Source organism: Fringilla coelebs (assembly GCF_963513975.1).
Source record: "Fringilla coelebs genome assembly, chromosome: 25".
In the NCBI taxonomy this organism is placed as follows: Eukaryota; Metazoa; Chordata; class Aves; order Passeriformes; family Fringillidae; genus Fringilla; species Fringilla coelebs.
This window is the reverse complement of record NC_140051.1, coordinates 2,466,619-2,492,575: the sequence shown is the minus strand read 5'-3', so window position 1 is coordinate 2,492,575 and position 25,957 is coordinate 2,466,619. Positions and strand designations below refer to the sequence as shown.

General features: G+C 48.5%; 3 protein-coding genes across 3 annotated transcripts in view; all 3 read right to left on the bottom strand.

Moving 5' to 3' along the window:
• Positions 1-773: 773 nt before the first annotated feature.
• LOC311162884 (TLC domain-containing protein 5-like) lies at positions 774-2,742 on the bottom strand (the record flags this gene model as incomplete). Its single annotated transcript, XM_084221479.1, has 2 exons — positions 774-1,312; positions 2,544-2,742. 2 exons carry the CDS (start codon positions 2,740-2,742, stop codon positions 774-776), a joined length of 738 nt encoding a protein of 245 aa, XP_084077605.1.
• A 494-nt stretch (positions 2,743-3,236) lies between these two features.
• On the bottom strand, positions 3,237-10,416 carry LOC311162848 (TLC domain-containing protein 5-like; the record flags this gene model as incomplete). The annotated part of the gene is made up of 6 exons (XM_084221428.1): positions 3,237-3,347; positions 4,037-4,147; positions 4,201-4,382; positions 6,575-6,663; positions 9,187-9,643; positions 10,221-10,416. The coding sequence occupies 6 exons, from the start codon at positions 10,414-10,416 to the stop codon at positions 3,237-3,239; spliced, it is 1,146 nt and encodes a 381-aa protein (XP_084077554.1).
• Positions 10,417-14,194: 3,778 nt separating this feature from the next.
• Positions 14,195-25,957, bottom strand: part of POU2F3 (POU class 2 homeobox 3) — a gene marked incomplete at its 5' end in the record, with an annotated part of 50,622 nt that continues 38,859 nt past the window's right edge. The window contains 8 exons of the mRNA XM_084221489.1: positions 14,195-14,307; positions 15,455-15,587; positions 16,562-16,628; positions 19,908-20,069; positions 21,765-21,901; positions 23,541-23,682; positions 24,868-25,050; positions 25,176-25,258. Coding sequence (XP_084077615.1) covers positions 14,268-14,307; positions 15,455-15,587; positions 16,562-16,628; positions 19,908-20,069; positions 21,765-21,901; positions 23,541-23,682; positions 24,868-25,050; positions 25,176-25,258 — 947 coding nt within the window. The 3' untranslated portion in view covers positions 14,195-14,267. The remainder of the gene's footprint in view (positions 14,308-15,454; positions 15,588-16,561; positions 16,629-19,907; positions 20,070-21,764; positions 21,902-23,540; positions 23,683-24,867; positions 25,051-25,175; positions 25,259-25,957) is intronic.

The window sequence follows — 25,957 nt, the reverse complement described above, 5'->3', positions numbered from 1 at the left end:
TTAGGCAGTGCTGATTAGAGCTAGCTTCTGGACACTACAGAAAAGAAGTTATCAATATGTTAATGAATAAGTTATTGAAAGGAGTTAGAAAGGGTAGGAAACAACAACCTACCTACAATACTGATTTTTCTAGAGTCTCGCTCTAGCTCGACCACCAAAGTCGTTTCTCCCACGGGAAACACAGGAACGATGAACCAAGTGCAGATAACAACCATCACTTTTTTCATATAGCACCTCTCAAGTAAAAATCTGAAAGTGCATAACAGATGGAGCAGCTCCATCTCCCCCAAATCACAGAGGGGGGATTAGGCACAGAGTTCCAGTTGTGAGACTTGCCCAAGGTCACACAACAAGGTGGTGGAAGAGCCAGGAATCCCAGCTTGGATGCAAGACTAGAACACTCCTTCCTACCAGCACGGAGAGTCACTCTAGCTGCCTGGACTGCACAGGACGTGGAGACCTGGCGTTTCCTCCTCCTCTCTTCCCAGGTCCTGAAGGAGCTGGCTACACACAGCACTATTTACACCTGCACTGCTGGACTAGTCATGTTTATCTATAAATGAGCCCTTCTTGCCCTCCCCGTTCAGAGCTCTGCCAGCCGAGCTCTGCAGACCCAGTGAATCCGTGGCGTAGCTCCATGGATTTCAGCGGAGTTAGGCCAGGGATAAATCTGCCTCCAGAGCTGCTAACGTGCGTTGGCTCCTCTCCCACCACGGCATTTCAGGCACGATCCCCTCCTTGCCAGCCCGAGGAGCTCCCTGCTCATCCTCCCCTCAGTGCCCTTTGAGATGCCCGTTGCTTTTCCAGCCCAGCTCGCGGCTCCTGCGGCTCCTCCACGCCTGGTACTTCCTGATGCTCTTCCTGCGGGCGAAGCGGCAGATGCTGACCATGAACACCCAGGACACCACGTACATGACCACCCCTCCCAGCTTGATGTACCAGCGGGGCCGGGGCGAGGCCAGCTCGCAGTACATCAGCCAGGCCCCCACGCCGATGCGCACGCCCGTGAAGAGCACCACGAAGAGGAAATCCACCAGGTCGCCCGTCAGGGTGTGGTAACGGCCCAGCTCCTTGAGGAACCAGCGGGCCTGCAGCAGCGGGTTGGTGATCTCGCTGCCGAAAATGACGGCGTTGACGTCGGCGGCCGACTCGCCCAGCGCCAGGGAGGCGGCGATGCCCACGATGCTGACCAGGTGGTGGGCCAGCATCAGGGCGCCCTCCGTCTGGAAGTACACGCACCAGCACAGGTCGAAGATGAAGTAGCCCAAGCTGAGGCACAGCCCGTGCACCTGAAGGGTTGTGTTGGGTGACCCTGAAAGGTAAAAGCAGAGCGTGAAAGCGTGGAGGCTGCAGGGGGTGGGACAGGGCAGGGGTGGTCACCTATGGCTCACGCTGGTGACAATGCCACAGTTGTCAATCCAGCAGCTGCACACACACAGTGGCCACACACTCTGCCAAACTGCAGAGGGAGGGGCAGTGTCACTGACATATTTTATGAAAAACCCTTTCCTTAGGATTTTTGCTCCTGAGAAGCTGAGAGGCCTCAGGAACAATATGCAAACAATGATTGTCTGCTGCCGTGGAATGCAACAGGTCCATCTTTGATTGGTCTCATGTGGTTGTTTCTAATTAATGGCCAGTCACAGAGTCCTGTGTCTCTCTCTGGTCAGACACAGGATTTTGTTATTCATTCCGTTCTTTTCTCCTTGCTTGCAAGCATTCTGATGAAATCCTTTCTTCCATTCTTTTAGTATAGTTTTAATATAATATATATAATAAAATAATAAATCAGCCTTCTGAAACCTGGAGTCAGAGCCTCATCTCTTCCCTCATCCTGGGACCCCTGTGAACACCACCATGGTGCTCACCTCTGGCTCTCACTGGTGACAATGCCACAGTTGTCAGTCCGGCAGCTGCACACACACAGTGGCCACACGCTCTGCCAAACTGCAAAGGGAGGGGCAGTGCCACTGACATATTTTATGAAAAACCCTTTCCTTGGGATTTTTCCTCCTGAGAAGCTGAGAGGCCTCAGGAACAAAATGCAAACAATGATTGTCTGCTGCTGTGGGATGCAACGGGTACATCTTTGATTGGTCTCATGTGGTTGTTTTTAATTAATGGCCAATCCCAGTCCGGCTGTCTCGGACTCTGGTCAGTCACAAGATTTTATTCTCATTCCATTCCTTTCCTTGCCAGCCTTCTGATGTCTCCTTTCTCTTTTCTTTTAGTATCCTCTAAGTATATAATTTTCTTTTAATATACTAAATATCATAAAATAATAAATCAGCCTTCTGAAACACAGAGTCAAGATTCTCATCACTTCCCTTGTCAGGGTTGCCTGCAAATTCCACATGTGGTGACCCCAAGTGAGGAACATGACCACAGGGCAGTACACAGCAAAATACAGCACCAGGCTCTCCATTCCTCTGGGGCTGTCCACCAAAAAGCAGCTGAGATATCACTGCAGGCATCCTCCCTCGGGCGGGCTGGGCACTGGGGAGAAGCCCAGGGGAGGTGGGGTGGTGGATTTCCTCACTCACCTGGGTGGCTCAGGGGCCAGGGGCCGTCGATGAAGCCGATGTAGGCAGACAGACAGGTGGCCAGGATGCCGTGGGTCAGGGTGACCAGCCTGCAGCTCCACTCGAGGTTGCGGTGCCGGTAGCGGTGGCAGAACCACTTGTAGAGGCAGAACCAGGCCAGCAGGCTGCAGGCTGCGCGCAGGGGCAGCGGGAACAGCATCCTGTCCTGGGAACAGCAGGACACAGGGGAGCAGAGGGACAAAGTGAGCAGGAGGTCAGGCCTGTGGCAGTGTCAGCACAGCCCAGCACGGCTTTGCTCCCTAACCATCCCAGCCCTGAGTGTGCAGAGCTGCTCCTGATGGGGCTGCTTGCTCCTGGCACATTTTCTCTGTGTGAAAACCACTTTATTCTCCTCGCTGCGGGCTTCATTTCATCCTTGCTGGCACCAAAACCTCTAAGTCTTTTGGATGCAAAAGAATAAGAATCTATGCCTATAAGTATTTCTTTTTGCAGCAATATTTCTTTTATACATCTTCCCTCACACACACACTGCAATAATCTCTCAAACAAGCAAAAGAGAAAGTGCCAGAACAAAATACAGCACATAAACACCTGTGGATGTTGCTGAAACCCTCCAAATACACATTAATCTGTTCTACACCTCGTTCATATAATGCCTTCCCATGAAATGTGTGTCCCACTGCCCCTGAGCATTCAGGGCAGTGCAGCTGAGTCAGGCTTTGGGATACAGGAGTTTCCAAAGCTGCCCTGGTAGCTGCTGCCCAGCTCTGGCCTCGCCCCCGGGCCTGGGGAGCACCAGAGGGACTGCACGGGGTGAGGAGTCAGAGCTGCACAGCCCAACCTTCCTGTTTGGCCTGTTGGAGCATTCCCAGGCACGACTGGAGGCTGGGTAAACAAAACCATTATGCTTTTATGGGCCCTGGGAACGGGGAGAGATGGAACAGGGATGGGATTAACTGCTCTGAGCAGGCGTTTCCATTCACATCCCTGGTGCTCCAGGTCCAGACTCAGAGCAGATAAGGAAGGGAGAATTCTGATGTGACAAAAGGGCAAATATAATTTAAAAAGCAGCAATAATTACAGAACAATAAATAAAAATCCTATATAATAAATAACAAATAATTCTATATAATATACATATACACAATAAATTATCAAACAACATGCAATCATATATAAAATTATGCATTTCCCTATATTTTGTATGCTCACATATATTATGTATCTATAGATAATAATATATGCGATAATATCAATTAGAGATATAATATATCCATTATACTGGATATTATGTTATAATTTGTATCACTGGTGGCAATGAGGCCCCGAATCAAAGCAGCCTCTACAACAAACACAAACGCCTAAAAACCCGGTGTGCAGAACACCCCTAAAACCATTAAAACCCAAACGGGCACCTCCAGCAAAGCACCGTTATCCCGTTATCCACATTTTTTCAGTCCGAGCGGGAAGATGGAGGAGCTCCCGGACCGTACCAAGAGCTCGAACCGCAGCCGCGGGGCACCGCCTGCGCACTCCCGGCCCATCCTCCGCATCCCGCGGGATGCAGCGGCCCCGGCCGCATCGCACAGCGGCTCCCGCGTCCCCTGGGGACGGGGACAGCACAAGGACAGCGACAGGACCCTTCCCCAGCACCCACCTGTCGGGCCGCGCTGCCGGAGCCGCCCCGGATCACGGAGCGAGCGGCGGCGGCCGAGGGGCACCTGGCGGCCGGGAGGAGGGACGGCAGGGATGGGGATGGGGAGGAGGAGGAGGGACGGGAGGAGGGGATAGGGGCGGCAGGATGGCAGGAAAGGCGACCCGCGGCCCTGCAGAGCATCCCTGAGAAGGGGCACACACGTCCCCGGGAACCCGCACATCCCGGGAAGGGGCACACACGTCCCTGGGAGGGGCACACACGTCCCCGGGAAGGGGCGCATCCCGGGGAACCCGCACATCCCTGCCCTCCCTGCTGCATCCTGGGATGCCCTGAGCTGGAAGGGATCCACCAGGATCATGAGCCCAGCTCCTGCACCCCGACAATCCCACCCCGTGCCTCAGAGCGGTGTCCCAAAGCTCCTGGAGCTCTTAGGGCCGTGTCCACTTCCTGGGCAGTGCCCAGCACCCTCTTTTCCCGATATCCGACCTAAATCTCCGCTGGCACAGCTCCAGCCTGTCCCTGACCACCGAGATCAGCGCTCCCCCTGTGAGGAAGCTGCAGACCCCAAATTGTCCCCTCCAGGTGAAACCAGCCAGGTGCCCTCAGCCCCTCCAGACCCTTCCCCCGTTCGGCCCAGGTGCCACAGCAGGTGGTGTCCCCTCGGGGCACACCTCCAGGAGCACCGCGCAGCCCGGGGACACGGAAAGCAGCGCCACGCCCGCTGCAATCACCCCGCGTGTGCTCAGAGATACCGGCACGGAGCACACCCTGTGAACCTGCCCTCCTCACCCCGACCAGAGCGCCAGGGCTGTGTCAGGGCAGGCATCTCCATCCACATCCCGGTGCTCCAGGTCCGGACTCAAAGAAGGAAGGGAGAATCCTGATGTGACCAAAGGGATTGACCAGCTGGAGAAGGCTGTGGAAAGAGGAACGAGTTGTAAAAATGCTGAGGTCTTTTCCACACCTGCTCATGAAAAAGATATGTCTCCACACCCTGGGAATTTTGGGATCCAGGGGAAGAAGGGGATTTCTGGAATAAGATGATCTTTAAGGTCCCTTCCAACCCAAACCATTCTGGGATTCAATGAGCAGCCAGGGAGAAAAACAGAGATGTGAAAAACACCTCCCGAGGGGTTTTGTCACCAGGAACGGAGCAGTGCAGCTGCAGCAGGCTGGGAGAGCTCACACCCTGCCCTGCACATCCCCTGCTTATGCAGCAGCTACAAAGCTGGGATTCTATCAGCAGCCAGGAGGAAAAGCAGAGATGCTCACAAAGGAACACTCAGAGCAGCAGCAGGTCCGAGGTGACATCCCCCGAGGGGTTTTGTCACCCGGAACGGAGCCGTGCAGCTGCAGCAGGCTGGGAGAGCTCGCACCCTGCCCTGCACATCCCCTCCACCCCCAGTTTATGCAGCATTTATAAAACCCAGCAGTTTCTTCTCGCTGCAGACATTCAGCACTGCCCATTCTCTCTCCTGCCTTCCCCATCCCAAACTCAGGCTTTAAGCAGGACACCTGAAGCAGCTACAAAAGTTCCTCCACCTTTTGTGAGCTACAGGCAAAACAACTTCTCACACCCAAAATCGTGGGGCTGGTTTTTTCCTTCATCCCGTCAAGTTTTACCTTTTGAAATGCACAGGGTGGGAGTGGCTTGCCCTGCCTCTTACAGCACTCGTAATTAGCGCTTTCAGCTGGGTGCTCACCAAGATACAGATCTTACTTTTCCAGTTCAGGCCAGGTGCAGGTTCCTACTGCTACAAAATGCTCATCCTGCTGCTATTTCAGCACATCCTGGTGAACATTAACAGTGCATTTGCCTCTCTGACAAATCTGAGGGCTCATCTTGCCTCCCTCCACCTTTGCTGGCCCTCCAGTAGCCTCAGGAACACCTGAGCTGGAGCTGCTTTAATATTTAGCTCAGGACAAAGAAAAGTGTAGACAGACAGGAGATTATAGGGCTGATGTTCTCACATTAGGAGCATGGGTAGGTGGAATATTAGGAAAATAAAATTCTTGGCTGTGAGGGTGGTGAGGAGCTGGGATGGAATTCCCAGAGAAGCTGTGCCTGCCTTGGAAGTGTCCAAGGCCAGGTTGGATGGGGATTGGAGCAACCTGGGATAGAAACAGGGGATTTTTGGGATGAGATGAGATGATCTTTAAGGTCCCTTCCAACCCAAACCACTGTGGGATCCTGTGAACAGCCAGGAAGAAAAACAGAGATGTTCACAGAGGAGCACTCAGAGCCCTGACAAGGCACAGATCATTTCATGCAGGAGGTGGGACACACAGAAGTGATGGAGGGTTTTTTTTTTTGGTAAACTTTGCATGATGAGGTGCGGAGTAGCAAGTGAAATCATCCCCCTGTGGATTGTACCAGAAGTGAGGTGCAGCTTTATACACCAATTTTCCTGTTTGCTTTGTGCAGAGTCAGCCATTTCAATGGGCTGCACTGGCTCGTTTGGCCTGCAGATGAACAGAGTTCAGCAAAACAGCTCAGGGCAGGATCCTCTGCAGACAGTTGTGTGCACACTGCTGCCTCATTTAGTACAGCCACAGCCTCCCTCTGCTCTCCTGGAGCTGTTCTGACCAGAGCTCACAGCACTGAAAAGCATCACAGAATGTATTTATTATCTTACCCCACTCCTTGTCCACAATTAAACTGGGAATAAACAAGAGCTGGAAACCTGGGAGTTCAGCAGGCCGTTACTGAAATTCAGCTTTTGTGGCTGTGAAAGCCCTCAGGGATATTTGACAGACTAAAAGCAGGAATCTCCATGAAAAATCACATTCTTTGAAATAAGAAATGCAGTTGGCTAGTGGAGCTGGGTGATTTTCTAGCATCACGTTAGAGGGTTCAGCACTAAAATTATCCTTGGGTGCCATTTGGCAGATGAGAACCCGAGGGCACTTGTTTTACACCAAACCTCCCCAGGTAACCGTGGTTGCACAAGCAGTCTGGGTGCCCTGGGATACTCCCCAGTACTGTCCCCAGTTGAAGGAAGAGGTTTTGTTCATTGGAAGCCAATCCTGGCTCTCCTCAGGAGAAGAAACAACCAGAACCAGCCACTCAGAGGTGATTAAGGACATTTTATAACCCCCAAGATGTTCTCATGCTTTTGATTGCATCTCCAAAAAAAGCCACAGACAAGTTACCCTGCAACCCCTCAAACTGGGCATTGCCCCAGTGAAACCAGAGAGACAGAGAAAAAACAAAACCCTGGGATGGAGGAGCCCATGGCCAGAATTTAGGGGATTCTTGTGTCCAGCAGGAGCAAACCCCTGAGTCTGGGGGCTCCCAATCTCTCTGCAGCACTGATTCCTTGGCAAAGCAGGAATGTGCCCACAAACCTGAGCCTCACAGCTCCAGCCTGACCTCCAGGGCTGCTGGCTCAGCCTGGGCTCATTTCCTCAGCACTCTCTGCTTCCTTGAGCTGCACAGAGGGAATGCTCCAGTGACTTTGGCATCCCCAGCCTTCCCTCCAGCCCTTTGGCCTCAGCCCTCGCTCCAGCTGCCTCCTCCAGTCCCAGAACAAAAGAACATCACGACCATCGGTTCTTTTTCAAAAGAGAACATGTTTTTATTAGAAGTTCCATGACTCAGAGGAGTTTTTGGAAGAACACAGAGCCTGGCAGGTGCCCACACCTCAGGAGGCCACTCTGGCTCCTGCTTTCCCAAAAACATTCCCAGGAGCTTGCCTGGGTTCACAGCTGCAATGCCTTCAGTTGGTGTGCCCAAAGTGAGGTTATTTCAGGTTATTTTTTAATCTCTCCAGACACCTTGAGGAGCCCCAGCCCCAGGCTGGTATCTGCCCTGAACAGAGCCAAATTCAGTGAGATAAAGGCAGTGCAGGAGCTGCATCCCCACTGCTCCCCTCCCTCACCTCTGCATTTGCTTCTCAGTGAGGCTTTTGGAGGAGACTAAATCTGAACTGTGGCCTTGAACAGAGGGAAATTCACATTAAAACCCCAGGGAAAATGTCAGAACAAGATTCTGAGAGGTAAAGAAAACGAGAGAACTGTTCCATGCTCTGAGGCCTGCTGGTGTGGAGCAGATATCACACCCAGATCTGCCTAAACATTCCTGTCACCCCTGGAAATAATCACATTTTTGACTCATTAGCCATGAATTCAGCTTAAGGGGTTTGCAAATGAGCCAGCCTTGGAACAGAAAGAGCATCCAGGGGGGCTCTTCACTATCCTCCCTCTCCCACAAAAAGCCTGATTATTCTTCTGAAGCAATCCCAGCCGAGGCCAGCACCTGCTCATGGAGTTTATTGGCACCATCTAATTCCTGACTCTTGTTTGTGAGGGCCTGAGTCAGTCCAGAGAAATCACTCTGCTCTGAGATCAGCACCGAATGGAAGTGTTAAAAAAGGAGCGAAGGAAATGTGTCATTAAAAACAAGGAGGTAAAAACACTGCCTCACCTTGAGTACCATCACTTCACACTCAAAGGACAACTCCACTACACCCCTGCAAGCACTTCAGTCTTGTTCAGAGTCTTTCACTCGAGTATTTAGCCAAGCACATTGTCCAAATCCAGGATTATTAAGGAGGGTGAGGCTCAGGAAATCTTTGCCAGGTCACGCCCCTTACCCAGTCCCGCTGGCAGGAAAATGAGATTTTTTTTCATATTTTTCTCTACTCTGCATTGGAAATGAGGACAGAACATATAAACTGTGCAATTACTGTTGCAGATTGATCATCTCTGGCATTGCTGGAGAACTCAGGGAATCAGTGCCAGGCTCCTCAGTCTCCACTCAAATCCCTCTTCTCTCAGCTTTCCGTGTTCCCAGCACCGATCCATCTCCTCCAGGGGCAGCAGGAAGTCAATCCTGTGTCATTTTAGGAGTTCTTTTCACAGGAACAAGCTCCAGCAGCCAGGGGATCATCCTCTACAACCCATTAACGAGCAGCCAAGGAGCTTCCACAGGCGCCCTCCTACTCCCGAAGGGACTGTGCAGGCAGGGAAGGCGCTCTCCCCCACAACTTCCTCCTCACAAAGCGACAAATTTCAACCATGAACCCCAAGGACACCACGTACATGGCCAAGCCCCCAGCCTTGAGCAGCCAGTTGGGCTCAGGGGACGTCACCACGCCGTACATGATCCGCGCTCCCGCGCCGATCCGCAGCACCAGGAAGAGCAGCACGAAGAGGAAATCCACCAGCTTGCCCAGGGCGGTGTGGTAGGAGCCCATCTCCCTCAGGAACCAGCGGGTCTGCAGCAGGGGGTTGGTGATTTCGCTGACAAACACCACGGCGTTCACCTCCGTGGCGGATTTGCCCAGCCCCAGCACCAGGATCATGCCGCAGATGCTCAGGGTGTGGTGCAGCAGCATCAGGTCCCCCTCGCTCTGGAAGTACAGGCACCAGCCCAGGTCGAAGATGAAGTAGCCCAAGGTCAGGGACAGCACGTGGATCTGGAGAGGGGTGTTTGGTGAGCCTGCAAGGGCAGATGTGCATGAGCCTGGCGTTTTATTTCATTTTATTTATGTTTTTCTGCTTTACAGGTCAGTACAGGTCGATTGTGCTTCTCGCCTCCTGAATTTCCAGCCTTATCCAAGTGCCAGGAATTAGGTGGCACTATTAGGAGGCAATATTTGGTTTTGCTTCCCCTTCACATCCCATCCTGCCCCACCACTGCTTCCCTTCTCCTTCCAGCCTTTTGGAAAAGCCAGACCTCCATCAGCAGCACTATCTGAGATTTAACCACAGAAACCAGCCAGCAAAACCCTACAGCTGAATTTCAGGAGTTTTTAGACCCTTCAAGATGTGAAAGCACTTTGTTCTCCACGCCTTGCTACACCTGATGCTGCAATAAACTCAACCTGGAAACTTCTAATTTGTACACGGACAAAAAAAAAATTAAAATAGCAAAAGGATGAACAGTGAGAAATGGTGGAAAAAGAAGCAGCAGAATTAAACAAAATTTGGCCCCTAAGACACAGCTGTAAGAGGAGAGGAAATCAGCCCCTACCTCCACCTGTGACAGGGGAGCACAGGTGAGATTCCAAACATACCTGCGTGGGTCAGAGGCCAGGGGCCATCCAGGAACATGACATAGCCAGAGAGGCAGGTGACAATGAGCCCGTGCAGGAGGGTCACCAGGCGACAGCTCCACTTGCAGGAACGCTGCCTGTTCCAGCGGCACAAGCAGCTGTAGAGACACAGCCAGGCGACAAAGCTGCAGGTCACCTCCAGGACGATGGGAACCATCCTGCTGGACACGGAGGGACAGCGTGAGGAGGGCAGAGCCCCTCAGAAAGCCGTGCTCATCCCGAGCACCCTCCGAATCCCCCCAGTGCATCCGTGGAAATCCCGGACAAGGTGGGGAAAAACCCCACAAAAACAGGAACGAGCAGAACAAACCTGGTCCCCCCGCCGTGAGCACCGTTCCCAAATTTCCCCAACGGGAAAAACCACAGCGCCAACCCTCCCGCTGCCAAAGCGCCTCTGCCACCGGGCGGGACCTGACCCCATCCCCATCCCGGCACGGAGGTGGGGGTACCCGAGACCCCCAAATCCTCACCCCGCTGCGGCTCTGCGCTCCTGGGACCTGCGCCCGGCTGGGGCTGCCCGGGCGGGAGGCGGTGCTGGTGCTCCCGGAGCCTTTTATCGTCCCTGCCCAGCCCTGCCCAGCTCTGCCCTGCCCAGCTCGGCCCGGCCCGGCCCCCGCCGCATCCCCCGAGGATGCTCCGCTGGCTCAGCCCCGCTTCACCTGCCCCGGAGGCGGAGCGGGATGCGCGGAGCGGAGCTGCGAGCCCCGGGGCAGGGCCAGAGCCGGGGCAGGGCGGGCAGGGAAGGGGAACGGGGCGGGGGAAGCGGGAACGGGCGCTCGGTACCTCCGCCCAGCCTCGGCTCGCCCGGCTGGAGCCGTCCCGGAGGGCGCCCAGACTTTATTTTGGCCGGGCGTTTTCCTCCCTGGTGATGGAGAGTAAAGCTGGATCAGGCTGGATGGGAGGTGCGGGTGCTCTTTATCTTCTTTTCTTCCTTTTATTTTTTTTTTTCTGTTGTTTTGCCAAGTGTCCTGGAGTCTTCTTCCGATCTTTCTCTCAGGGTACAGGGAGCACCTTTGTGCGGATTGCAGGGAGGACTCGGAGGGTTCGGGACGGGCTGGGAGTGGTGCTGGACACTCGGTGCTCAGGGAGATGTGACACAGAACGTGCAGAACAGGATGAGTGAGCCCGGAGCTGAGCTGGGGCCAAGTTCATGGCTAGGAGTGAGTAACCAGGACGGGGCTGTGCTTCTCCCAAGCCCTGCCAGCCAGCTCGGTGTCAGCACTGTGTCATCCCTGACTCAGTTCGCTTTAAAATCTGATACTGTGTCCCCCAAACGACCCAAATTTCCCCTGCAGCCAGAGCTCTGCACTGGGAGGGAAACCAGAAAGCACGAGAGCCCTTCCCAGTGAGATCTGCCACGTGTGCTGCACTCCACAGGATGCTCCTGTGAGTTATACACTCAAATATCCTTTTAATTGGGTCGTAGATTATAGGTTGCTCTTATATTTGAGCTAAAACTTGCTGATTTTTTGTCTCCTTTTCGAGCATTTTGAAGCAGGAGCCCCAGCACAGAGGAAGGGGGTCCCACTGCAAAAAAGCTGAGCCTGAATTTAAGCTAAAATGGGTTATTGGACAGCTAGGATCCATTCCAGTTCTACCAGAGCTGGAAATCCCGAGGCTGTGAGCATCAGGAATGATGAGGGATCTCAGTGGCATCATTTGGGCACTGGGAAATGCTCAAAATCTCCCTTCAGGTGACAGGGAAACCTGGGAAGGACAAGGAATATTCCCCCAGCTTGCACTCCCTCTCCTCACAGGTGGACATCAGAGGAGGAAAGAAACGAATGAGCGATAAAATAAATTAAATACCAACGAAAATTTGTTCGTTTTTCAGTTTTTCCCAGCCTTGCTTGAACTTGGGCAGTGCTAAATGTCAATTTCTGGGCTCTCCTTGGAGAGGGGCAGGCACAGCTCAGCTCAGAGGTCACCGAGTTCCCACAGGGAGCAATTGCTCCCTGCATTGTTCCTCGTGGCCGTGGGAGGTGACTCCTGCTCCTGGAAAGCTGGAATTTCCTGCTCTGCTGATCTGGAATCCCTCAGATGCTCTCCTGCCAGGCTGGAAGCCTTCCTGGGTGCCAGGGGAACGGAGCTCTTTCCCTTCCAGCTGCAGCTTTTTGTGGAGCAAACAAACTGCTGGTGTTTGTTTTCCCACTGGGGGCCAGTTCATCAATAAATCCCGGGGATTTGGCGTTGTGTTTATAAACTTTGGGGAGGAGAGGAAGCCTCAGGATGTTTTTGCACAGCGCCTGGCACAGCTTGGCCTTGATCTCAGCGGAAATATTCACGTGCAGGTGCTGCTATTCAGCTTTTAATAGAGTGGTGGTTTCCCTCCCAGTTTTCAGGAACATTATTCCCAAATTCATGCAGGTGGGAGTAAATGACTTAGAGGAACTCCTGAGAACCAAATGGAATGGTTTGGAATATAAAGCCAAATTTGGATTTTAATGTATCTTCTCAAGGCTCTAAGAGCATGTGGTTGTAAATTGGAAATAGATTATTGGAAATAGCTGATTTAGCTTTGTTTTTAATCCCTTTTGACCAAGGGGCTCACAAACCTCTGCAAACCAGGACCAACTCACTTGACTCTGAAGGCAAAATACAAATTACAGCTCAGCTCCCAGGAGTTAATTCAGGAATTCCTGGGTAAAACGTGCAGGCCGAGGTTATGAAGACAATCAGAGCTCACTGTTGAAATAACTGCTGATAATCTGTGAAATAATTTGAGATTTTCACAGTAGGAACAAGCTGGAAACTACAGCTGTGCTGAGGTTTGGGGTAATAAATGTCTCAGTGATGGGTGGCAGGAGAACCAGCTGAGATGTTCATCATTCCCTAAATTCTGATATTTGGCACAAATTGAGCTCTGGGTGAAGGAAATTGGATTTTCATCACCATTGCTTATCAGGGATCAACTTCTTTCTCCAAGGTCATGCAGGAAGTAAAATAAGAGTGGCCAGAAGGTTCAGATTGGTGTTTGAATTTGTCCTTATCTGCTAATCTTAAATATCCATATCAACCCAAATTAATTAAAAATAAAGGAGACTTAAGAGTGGAATTGTAACCATAATTTTTCTGGTGACAGGCTGTGAAAATTGACCTCTCCTTTGGAACCTCATGGAATTCCCAAGCACTGGCACACACCAACCTCAAGCAATGCTATGTGAACACAAAAACAGAGAACAGAAAATAAATTCCTGACAGCTCAAAGGCCAGAGGGCATCTCAATAACAGCTTGTTATAAAAACCCAAAAAAAAAGAGGAAAAGAAATAAAAAAGAGAAGGTCAAGACTCATTTTCATCCCATTCATTTGTGTAAATCAACACAAACCACAATTTCCCCCAAAGTTTCCAGCAATAACAAGACCTGGACACAAGTTTTGCAAAAGACAATTTTTTTTTTTGGTTGTTTGTTTGGTTTTTGTTTTTTTTTTTTTAAAGGAAAAAATAAGAAGGCTCTAAAAATTTATTAAAAAAAAAAAAAAAGAGGAAGAAAACAAACAAAAAGCACCTTTAGAAAGGGAGCAGGAGCAAAGCAAGTGGATGGGGAGCAGCAAGGCTCCCACCCAGCCACGGGGCTGCGGTGAAATGAACTCAAACCTCGGCTCAGTTTGGGGGCTGTGCGTGACAGGAACAGCAGGAGGGACCCTCCTTCCTTTTGGGGACCTCAGGGACGGGATGGGGACAGAGAGGACAGACAGACAGAGAGAGGGGAGTCCTGCACAGGAGCCCTGCCCGGGAGGATGCGGAGCTGCAAGCGGAGGAGCCATGCGAGGGATGGAGGGACGGTGCCAGCGCGGGGGCTCGGCCGGGGGGACAGTGCCACTGTGGGGCTGGGGAGGAGGGACAGCGTCCCTGTGGGGCTGGGGGAGGGCTGGGCTGCAGTTTGAGTCCCTGCACAGCCCCGCTGCCGGGGGCTCCTGGCGCGGTGGAAGGTTCCGGAAGGCGCCGAGCGCGGTGGGCGCTGCACGGCCGGAGGCAGAGCTGCTCCTGCCCTCGCTGCACGGGCTCTCAGTGGAGGTAGGTGGGCTGGTTCCATCGGTACCAGGAGCTGTTGGCAGCAGGGAACAACAAAAAGTGTCACAACGTGGCAGCATGGGACACAGGGCAGTGCCACATGTTGGCAGCGTGGAACAACAAAGTGAGAATCATCCTGATTTCCCTCTCTACCTTGTCACAGACACATTTTCTGAAAAACCACTCTGCCAGGATCTTTTCTCCTGAGAAGCTGAGGAGTTTCAGCTTCTCCATGTTTTTCTGCTTTGGAATGTGATTTGGAGAATTGTTTACCCAGCAAGTAAAATTGTTTTTGCTTGATGACCAATGACAGCCCCACCTGTGTCAAGGCTGTGAGCAGCCACAAGATTCTATTCCCTTCTTTTCTACTCCTTGCCAGGCTCCTGATGAAATCCCTTCTTCTATTCTTTTAGTAAGTTGTAATATATAATTTCCTTTTAATATAATATCTATCATAAAATAATAAATCAGCCTTCTGAAACATGGAGGCAGGATTCTCATCTCTTCCCTCGTGCTGGGACCCCTGGAACACCCCCACACAACCTGACCTTGGTCAGCACGTCCTGCAGCGAGTGGGAGTGCAGAAATCACATCCTGCCCCTCCTGAGAATCCCAGAATATCCTCAGCTGGAAGGGACCCACTTTTTTTTTTTAACACAGAAAACTTTCAAACCTTTGGTACATTTAAACCCAGCATTGCATTTTGCACAGAACCTCTTTTCCTAACAGGCTGGATCAAATTCTGAAGCCTGAACACTTGGGTCAGACTCTGATAGTTTTCACAAGAAGCAGTTTTATTTTTTTTTTTCCTGCTAAGAGCCACAAATTAATAGATTTCGTATGAAGACAGGAATAGAACACTTTCTAGCATTTAAAATCTGGATTCCAATCCATATTTTAGAGCTTGGGTCTAGCCCACAATCCAACTCATTTGGCAATGCTTTCTCTTCTAATTGAGATATCTGGTTCAAATTCAAATATCTAGGTCAGATATCACCAAATCCAACTTCTGTCCCTGCACAGGACACCCCAAAAATCCCTCCCTGTCCCTGAGAGGTGAAGCTTCCCACAGGAGCACTGCTGCAATCCCTAAGGGTTTTCCTGTTCTTCCTGGAGATCCTAGCGTTTTCCCCGAAGCCCTGGGTTGGTTTGGGGTTTTTTTGTGGGTTTTTCTGCCTTACCCTGAAGAGTTGAAGCCAGAAGAGTTCATGGCAGCTTTGGAGTTGCTCTGGGCTGTGCCGGGGCTGCTGGCATGGAGGGCACTGCCAGGGGACGAGGGCCTGCTGGAGTTCCCTGGGGAGCACGAGGATGTCACTGCGTGGGACAGAGCACAGTGAGCCTGGCACCTCCTCCTCCTGCCCAAACATTCCCACCCCACCCCTCTGCCCAGCCTGCAGCTCCTTGATTCCTGCCCTGGGCAAGGTGGGGGACCCCAGGAACATCCCCCTGTTCCTGTATCTGGGAATTTCTGGTTTCCAAGGAGATCTGACACTGATCCATCCTTTATCTGGCTCCGATTCCTGCCCTGGGCAAGGTGGGGGACACCAGGAATGTCCCCTGTGTCTGGGAATCTCTGGTCTTCACAGAAGTCTGACACTAATCCATCCTTTATGTGGCTCTGATTCCTGCTCTGGGGAATATGGGGACCCCAGGAATGTTCCCTGCTCCTATATCTGGGAATCTCTGGTTTCCAAGGAGATCTGACATTGATCCCTCCTTTATCTGGCTCTGATTCCTGCCCTAGGGAAGGTGGGGAACCCCAGGAATGTCCCCTGCTCCTATCTCTGGGAATCTCTGCTCTCCAAGGAGATCTGACTCTAACCCATCCTTCATCTGGCCCCTCTGATTCCCTGCCCTGGGGAAGGTGGGGGACCCCAGGAATGTCCCCTGCTCCTGTATCTGGGAATTTCTGCTCTCCAAGGATATCTGACACTGACCCATCCTTCATCTGGCTCTGATTCCTGCCTTGGGCAAGGTGGGGGACACCAGGAATGTCCCCTGTTCCTGTATCTGACAATCTCAGCTCTCCAAGGATATCTGACTCTAATCCATCTTTTATTTGGCTCCAGTTGTGCCTGGCTCCCAAACCCAAACACCCCAGCCCAGGGTTATGCTGGAATTGTTCTTTTGCCCAGGGTTTCCCGTGTTTTTACCCCACCCCACTCCCAGCTGTGTGGGGCCACTCTGCCTGGCCAAAGCCAAGGCTCTGGTGGAGATTGTCCTGCAAATGTGACCCAGAGGGATGAGAGGGCAGAGGAAGGAGGGAAGGGAGGTTCCCCAAGGCTCACCAGTCCCAGGCATGGTGCTGTGCACTGGATTGACGGAAAGGGGCCCCAAGGAGCCTGAGGTAGAGACCTAGAGAGGAACAGAGGCACTGAGAGGGGAGAAATCACATCCTGCCCCTCCTTTCACAGCCCCCGGCAGCGTGCTGGCTCCCAGGGACCAGCACCCACAGCTGGGGCTCTCCTGGGTGCTCCCAGTCATGTCCCAGGGCAGAAACACCAGTCCCATATCCAAGGGAATAGATTCTATCATCTATATCTCTCTATCAATCATCTATATCTCTCTATCAATCAATCATCTATATCTCTCTATCATCTATATCTCTCATCTATATCTCTCTATATCTATCATCTATATCTCTCTCTCTATCATCTATATCTCCCTATCAATCATCTATATCTCTCTATATCAATAATCTCTCTATATAATCTATATCTCAATATCATCTATATCAATCATCTATATCTCTATATCATCTATATAATCATCATCTCTATCATCTCTATATTATTTATCATTATATATATGTGTTATATATCTATAGAATTACATATTTAGCTATAATTATATTTATAGGTATTATTATATACAATAGTTCATGTCTATATCATTTTATACCATAATTTTATTATCTAATCTCTCTAGCATCATCTATATAATCTCTATAATAGTTATCATTATATAAATGTGTTATATATCTATAGCATCACATATTTAGCTATTATTATATTTATAGGTATTATTATATACAATATTGCATGTCTATATCATTATATACCATGATTTTATTATCTAATCTCTCTAGCATCATCATTATTATCTATATCATCATCATCTATATCATCTCTATATTATTTATCATTATATATACGTGTTATATATCTATAGAATTACATATTTAGCTATTATTATATTTATAGTTATTATTATATACAAAATTGCATGTCTATATCATTATATACCATCATTTTATTATCTAATCTCTCTATCATCATCTATATCATCTCTATAATATTTATCATTATATATGTGTTATATATCTATAGAATTACATATTTAGCTATTATTATATTTATAGGTATTATTATATACAATATTGCATGTCTATATCATTCTATATCATCATTTTATTATCTAATCTCTCTATCATCATCTATATAATCTCTATAATATTTATCACTATATATATGTGTTATATATCTATAGAATCACATATTTAGCTATTATTATATTTATAGATATTATTATATACAATATTGCATGTCTATATCATTATATACCATCATTTTATTATCTAATCTCTCTAGCATCATCATCTATATCATCATCTATATCATCATCATCTATATCATCTCTATAATATTTATCATTATATATATATGTGTTATATATCTATAGAATTACATATTTAGCTATTATTATATTTATAGGTATTATTGTATACAATATTTCATGTCTATATCATTATATATCATCATTGTATTATCTAATCTCTCTATCATCATCATCTATATCATCATCATCTATATCATCATCATCTATATCATCATCATCTATATCATCATCATCTATATCATCTCTATATTATTTATCATTATATATATGTGTTATATATCTATAGAATTACATATTTAGCTATTATTATATTTATAGGTATTATTATAGACAATATTTCATGTCTATATCATTAGTATCATTTTATTATCTAATATAAATATATCCAAGGCCACAGGAAGAAATCAGAATTAGTGTTGCACATGCCTGACACTCTCCACATCCATCTAAATTCATGGATCAGCTGTGGAAAAGCCTGAAATGATCTCATTTTCTGGAAGTCTCGAGATAAACTTGTGGGAGCCATTGTCTTGGTCTCAGCCTGGGCATTCTCAGCCTGAAACTTCTGGTTTTGGGCACAAAAAAATCCCCATCTCCTTCAGGGAGCCCAATTCTCAGGTGGCAATTTGGGAGCTGCCATCCAAATGAGCATTTATTCCTGAGGGCAGCACTCTGTTCAGGGACAGCAGTCACAGGGGAATAATTCACCCAAGCTCCTGCTCTGGGAATCCATACGTTTTTTTGGGGACCAAACTTTTCCTGCCTTCTGATGGAGGATTCCCAAAGCCAGAAGATTTCAAGATAAAATTCAAATTCTGCCTTCCACTCCTGTGGGAGCTGCAGAATCTGAACTTTAACTTGAATTTCTGAAATTTTGTCTCTTATCCACTGAGGAGGCTGCTGCCACTTTTAAATGGCAAAGGCACCAAGCAACTCTTAAATGAAGCAGCAGAACTGCAGCTAAATTGAAATCAGTGTATGCAATCCTCATCCCCCATTAATTTGGGAAAGATTTCCTTCATCCATCTCAAGGGGAAAAGCTTTGGGATAACATCATGATTTGACTAAATTATCCTACAATTAAACTAATCAATTCCTCCTAGGGAACTTGTCTTTCTAGTGTTTTCAATAAACAGAATTATCGCTTAATTAATCTTTATCATTTAGCTGATTGTTTTCAATTGATAGAATAATAAATTATATTTATTTATTTATTGATATATAAAATAATAAATTCGGGGTGGGATTCCACTCAGGTGGCTGAATCCCAAGCCCCTCACCGTCCCTTTTTGGGGAAAGATTTTCCTTCATCCATCTCAAAGGGAAAAGCTTTGGGATAACATCATGATTTGACTAAATTAGCCTAATCAATTCCTCCTAGGAACCTTTTCTTCCCAGTGTTTTCAATAAACAGAATTATCACTTCATTTATTTTCTTCCCAGTGTTTTCAATAAACAGAATTATCACTTAATGAATTATTATCATTTAGCTGATTGTTTTCAATGGACAGAATAATAATAAATTATATATATATAATAAATTATATATGTAATATATATGATACATATATAATATAAATAATTTTTTATATATATAATATCAATAATTATATATGTGTGTGTGTATATTTTATACATATATATAAATATAAATTCTGGGTGATATTCCACTCAGGTGGCTGAATCCCAAGCCCCTCACCCTCCCTTTTTGGGGAAAGATTTTTCTTCATCCATCTCAAGGGGAAAAGCTTTGGGGTAACATCATGATTTGACTAAATTATCCTACAATTAAACTAATCAATTCCTCCTAGGAAACTTTTCTTCCCAGTGTTTTCAATAAACAGAATTATCACTTAATTTATTTTCTTCCCAGTGTTTTCAATAAACAGAATTATCGCTCAATGAACTGTTATCATTGTTTTCAATGGATGGAACAATAATAATGTTAATAATATGTTAATAATAATAAATGTTGTGTCTGGGGTTCCAGTGGGGGGCTGAAGCCCCAGCCCTCACCAGTCTGGAGTTGTAGATGGGTGATTTGATGGGGGATGGCATCGGGCAGCTGATCCTCTTTTCCTTCTGGCGCCGGTTGCAGAACCAGACCCGAACCACTTCCTTCTCCATGGAGAGCTGCTCTGCTATCAAGGAGATCTCCTCTGAGCTGGGCTTGGGGTTCTGCTGAGAGAGGCAGCAGGTTAAAAAGCCCAAAAAAACCCAATAAATCTGCTCTGAACTGGGCTTGGGGTTCTGCTGAGAGAGGCAGGAGGTTTGAAGGCTCCAAAAGGCACAAGGAGATCTCTGAACTGGGATCTCTGGGTTTGGGGTTCTGCTGAGAGAGGCAGGAGGTTAAAAAGCCCAAAAAACCCCAATAAATCTGCTCTGAACTGTGATCTCTGGGCTTGGGGTTCTGCTGAGAGAGGCAGGAGGTTTAAAGGCTCCAAAGATCACAAGGAAATCTCTGAGCTGGGCTTGGGTTTCTGCTGAGCAAGACAAAAGGTTTAAAAGCTCCAAATAATTCAAGGAGATCTCTAAACTGTGATCTCTGGGTTTGGGGCTCTGCTGAGAGAGGCAGGAGGTTAAAAAGCCCAAAAAACCCCAATAAATCTGCTCTGAACTGGGCTTGGGGTTCTGCTGAGAGAGGCAGGAGGATAAAAAGCCCCAAAAAGCACAAGGAAATCTCTGAGCTGGGATCTGTGGGTTTGTGGCTCTGCTTAGAGAGGCAGGAGGTTAAAAAAGCCCCAAAGAGCATCAGGGTCTGCTGGGAGGACAAGGGTGGGGCTGGCTGCGAGCTGGGGAGGAGACAAAAGCTCTGTGTGAGCTGAGGGTAAATATTTGGGTGAGAGATTATGTTCTGTGGAGCACAAAGTGCCTCTGGTCCCACATCAGCCCTCTCGGGGGATGAGTCACAGCTCCTGCCCCGGTACTGCACAAATCTCTTCCCTCTTTGACCTTAACAGCCCCAAAATCAGAGCTGGGCTCACCCAAATGTGGTGGCCTTGCCACTGTCCAGGGTGCAGGAGCCCAGAAAAGTCACAGCCTCTCTCTCTTTCTGTTTAGAAAGGGAAATAACAGAGCCCACCCTGCCCCCTGAGTCATTTATTTTCATTCCTTGTGGCTCTGTCAGAGCTGAAGCTCAGAAATGTCAAAGGTGCCTGGCACAGAGGTGCCAAGATAATATTCCCATTGCAGAAAATGCCTTCTCCCAGCTCAGAATGAGCTGCTGAAATGATCTGATGATGACTGAGCAAGTTTTGATGTGAGGGAGAAACCAAGAAAAAACAGGCTCAGGAACAGTTTTGATTTGAGACATTTCCAAGGCACAGTTTGGCCCTATTGATTAAAACTCTGTTTGATGCCTGAAGTGATTTTTCTTGAAATTCTCGGAGTTTAAATAGTAGAAGGGTTCAACTTCTGAACAGGTTTGGGAAAAATATTCGGAGCAACAAGTTCTGGGGTCTCACAAGAGCTGCTCCAGGGGGCATTGTGGCCACAGAGCTCCTGTGACACACCTGCAACTCACAAAAAGCAGATTTGGGTGCAGAGATCAGCTTTGGCCTCGTGGGTGATAACAGGAAATGTGGTGCTGAAATGATAATTTCCTTAGAATAACATTCAATGGGGAAATAATTGGGAATTTCTTTGGGTTTAACACTTTTTTCTTGTTAACCCCTTCAAGCATTTTTGAACCTGCTGCCAAATAATTGGGGATTCCTTTGGGTTTAACGCTTTTCCTGTTGCTTCTTCAAGCATTTTCTAACCTGCCATCAAATAAATACCCCCCAAAAAAAACCTCTTTTCTTGAGAGAACTCAAGCTTGCAAATGCCAGGCTCAGGGAGAGCTCCCAGCAGACAGAAAGATTTTCCCCTCACATCTTGGAATCTCTTCTCCAGCGTGGAGCGGATGTTGGTCTCAATGCTGGTCCTCTTCTTCCTTTTCCGCCCAAACATCTCGTTCACGGAGGGGTAGGAGTTGGGGGTGCTCATGGAGGAATCCAAAGGAGCAGATTCTGGGGGAAGAGGGAGGGGAAAAAAGAGATATCCAACAAGATGATGAGTTATCTTCATTCCCAGATGCTTCCTGTGAAAGTATCTGGTGCCTTCTAAGATTAATTAAATTAATTTAAAGGTGCCTTCTAAATTAGATTAATTGTTCCTGCATTTGGATCCTCCCTCTGATGATGATTAAAATTGCTCCAAATCCATCAATGAGCTCGTCCAAATCAAAGAAGAAAAATGTTTTAACCCCCACCCTGTTTTTCCTTTGTGATCCCCAGCCTGCTCTGACAGCACCAGGGGTGTTCCAATAATTTCATTTCACACAGAAAAAGATGTGACCAAAGCATTTGGCTTGGGGTGGCTGAGGTGTGACCAATAACCCAGACATCCTGAAGGGTGAGGCCAGCACAGGACACCACCCCAAACCCTGCTGCCCCTGGGAATTCCCCTCTCAGTGAAATCCTTCCTTTTCCAGCTGCTCCTCCTGGGCTGATCCCTCAGCACCTCCTCCCCTCCTTCTCCAGCTCCCACAGGGAGGGGCTGAAGGGATTTGAGGTTCCTGGATGGATCCTCTCCTGCTGCTGGTCATGCCTCAGGTTTCAGCTTTTCTATTTTTCAGGTTCTGTGCTGCTTTAGTGTGTGGGTCTGGGCTCACACCAGGGGATGCTGAGCTCTGTGCACAGAGCAGGGAGACAAAACAATTCCTGCTCCAGCTGGGCACCAAGGACAAATGAGCCAAATCTCAGCCCAGGAGCACAAACCCCGTGGGCTGCAGAGAGAAAAACAAGCAGGGTGGGACTGCAGGGGCTAAAGCTGGGATGGGACAATGAACTGCAAGGTGCAAATGGAGCAGAGCTGATCCCAGGGAGAGACCCCGTGCCCGGCCGGGCATTTTGGGGCCATTTGGGTTCATCTTGGGCTCATTTTGGGACCATCTTGGTTCACCTTGGGTTCATTTTGGGACCATTTTGGTTCATTTTGGGACCATTTTGGTTCATCTTGGGCTCATTTTGGGGCCATTTGAGTTCATCTTGGGCTCATTTTGGGGCCATTTTGGGTTCCTCTTGAGTTCATTCTGGGTTCATCCTGGGTTCATTTTGGGGCCATTTTGGTTCACCTTGGGTTCACTTTGGGACCATTTTGAGTTCACTTTAGGACCATTTTGGGACCATTTGGGTTCATCTTGGGTTCATTTTGGGACCATTTTGGTTCACCTTGGGTTCATTTTGGGACCATTTTGGTTCACCTTGGGTTCATTTTGGGACCATTTTGGTTCACCTTGGGTTCATTTTGGGACCATTTTGGTTCACCTTGGGCTCATTTGGTTCATCTTGGGCTCATTTTGGGCTCATTGTGGGGCCATTTTGGTTCCTCTCGGGTTTATTCTGGGGCCGTTTTGGGTTCACCTTTAGGCTCTTTTTGGGTTCACTTTGGGACCATTTTGGGTTCACTTTGGGACCATTTTGGGTTCACTTTGGGACCATTTTGGGCTCACTTTGGGACCATTTTGGTTCACCTTGGGTGCAGCCCTGGCTGGGCTCCTGTGCTCCCCAAGATAAATCCCTGCTTTATTCTTTAGCTCTGCCCAGCCTCTGCTCTAGCCCAGCCTTTACAAGGCATCAGTGCCATCTCTGCCTTGATGTCACCCACCTGCATCACTGAGCCACTTCTCCAGCAGGGGCTTGAGCTTGCACATGTTCTTGAAGCTCAGGTTGAGCGCCTCGAAGCGGGAGATGGTGGTCTGGCTGAAGTCATTCCCGTAGAGCTTCCCCATGGCCAGGCCAACGTCCCCCTGCCAGGGGACACCCAAACCCCACACTGAGCACAGGGAGACCCCTCCCAGCTGTCCCAGCCCCAGCAGAGTCACAGAGGCACAGAATTAACCAGCCTGGAAAGGGGCTCTCAAGCTGCATGAAGGGAAATTTAGGTTGGATATTAGGAAGAAGATTTTTCCAGAAAGGGTGATAAAGTTCTGGAATGTTCTGCCCGGGGAGGTGGTGCAGTCCCCATCCCTGGGTGTGTTTAACAAAGCCTGGATGTGGCACTGGGTGCCAGGGTTTGGGTGAGGTGTTGGGGCTGGGTTGGACTCGATGATCTTGAAGGTCTCATCCAACCCAGTGATTCTGTGAATTCTGTGACCTTTGGGATCATCAAGTCCAACCTATGACCCAACACCTCCTCATCAAATCAACCATGGCACTGAGTGCCACATCCAGTGACCCCACCACCTCCTTGGGCAGGTGATTCCAGAGCCCAATCATTCTTCCAGTGAAGGATTTATTCCTCTTGTAGCCTAAACTTCCCCTCAGGCTGCTTCCAGGATAGCTTCAGCCTTGTTTCCATGACCTGCCTGCCAGGGAAAGAGGATTTATTCCCCCCAGGAATCTGCCCCCACCCCTGCACACAGGAGAAGGTGCAGACATCAAGGATATGGTGGTGAGGTGCTGGCAAGGGTTTGTCTCTTGGTGTATTTGGATGTAACCCAAAAACCCAAAATAACCCAAAATAACCTATATGGATATAACCCAATAACCCAAATTAACCCAAATTTACCTGTATGGATATAACCCAATAACCCCAAATATCCTAAATTTACCTATATGGATATAACCCAATATAACCCAAATTAACCTATATGGACATAACCCAATAACCCAAAATAACCTATATGGATATAACCCAATAACCCAAAATAACCCAAATTTACCTGTATGGATATAACCCAATAACCCAAATTAACCTATATGGATATAACCCAAAATAACCCAAATTTACCTATATGGATTATAACCCAATATAACCCAAATTTACCTATATGGATATAACCCAATAACCCAAATTTACCTATATGGATATAACCCAATAACCAAAAATAACCCAAATTAACCTATATGGATATAACCCAATAACCCAAATTTCCCTAATCCAGCCTTTCCTTCATCCACAGCTCTGCCCCAAATCCCCCCCTCCCTCTCACCTGCGTGAACCCCAGCTTGATCCTCCTTTGTTTGAAAGTCTTTGCAAACTTTTCCAGCTCCTCCAGGTCGCTGGGCTCCTCGGAAGCCCCTGCTGGGGTCAGGTGCTTTGCCACTTGCAAGTGCTGGGGGACGTCCAGGTGGGGCTCAACCGAGGAGCCAGGCAGGCCAGAGCGACCCACAGCCTGCCCAAAACACCCCAAAAAAGATGCTCAGAGTCACAGGGACAGGAAACCAGAGAGTTCCCAGGGCCACCTGCCCTCCCTGCAGCAGCAGGGGGAGTTTGCCACGCCCTCAGGTGTGTCCTTACCTGGGAGGCCAGGCTGGGTCCAGGCTGGGAGAGGAGGAGGCTGCCCTGCTGCTGAGGGAAGGAGAGGAGGTTTGGCTGCAGAGCTGAGGAGATAAAAAGGAGACATGTGTGGTCAGTGAGCACCCCCAGGAAAGCTCCATTTGGTATTTCTTGCCCAAAATATGAGAATTTCAGCCCTTAGGGACGTGTCTGGCTCTGAGTGGATTATGAGGAAGAAAAGGTTCTTCCCGTGGCTTTTTAACCTGCAAGGGATCATTGCAATAATGATAGAAGTGAAATATCTCGTTTGCTGATCCCTGCGTGTCACTCATCACGCTCAGGCATTGTAGAGACCTCTAATCTTGATTTTAGGTGCCAAGCAGCAGAGAATTTTCTACATCCTTCCTGGGGATTTCACTCAGTTCTTAATTGTTGTAGCTCTTAGAAAAATGGACATCTTATTTCCAACGTAAGCCCTTGTGACTCCAACTTTCAGCCACTTGATCTTGCTGAAAAAAGCCCTGATCCTCCAGTTAATCTTGTGAGCCCTCCCACTCTGCTCTCAATTCCACATTTCATTTTCAAATGTCATTTGGAAGCCATCTGACCCCTTCTTTCCTACCCTACTGTATTTCAAATAAATTGAATTTCTTTCAGACCGTCGGAGCTGACACGAAATGATGAAAGGAAGAAAGAAGGGAAATCCATATATCCAACAAAAACTGGGATTTATGGAGAGTGTGTAATTGTTTTGTTGACAAACTGCCGAGTACAAGCCTATATCTCTTAGAGGGAATGTCCTA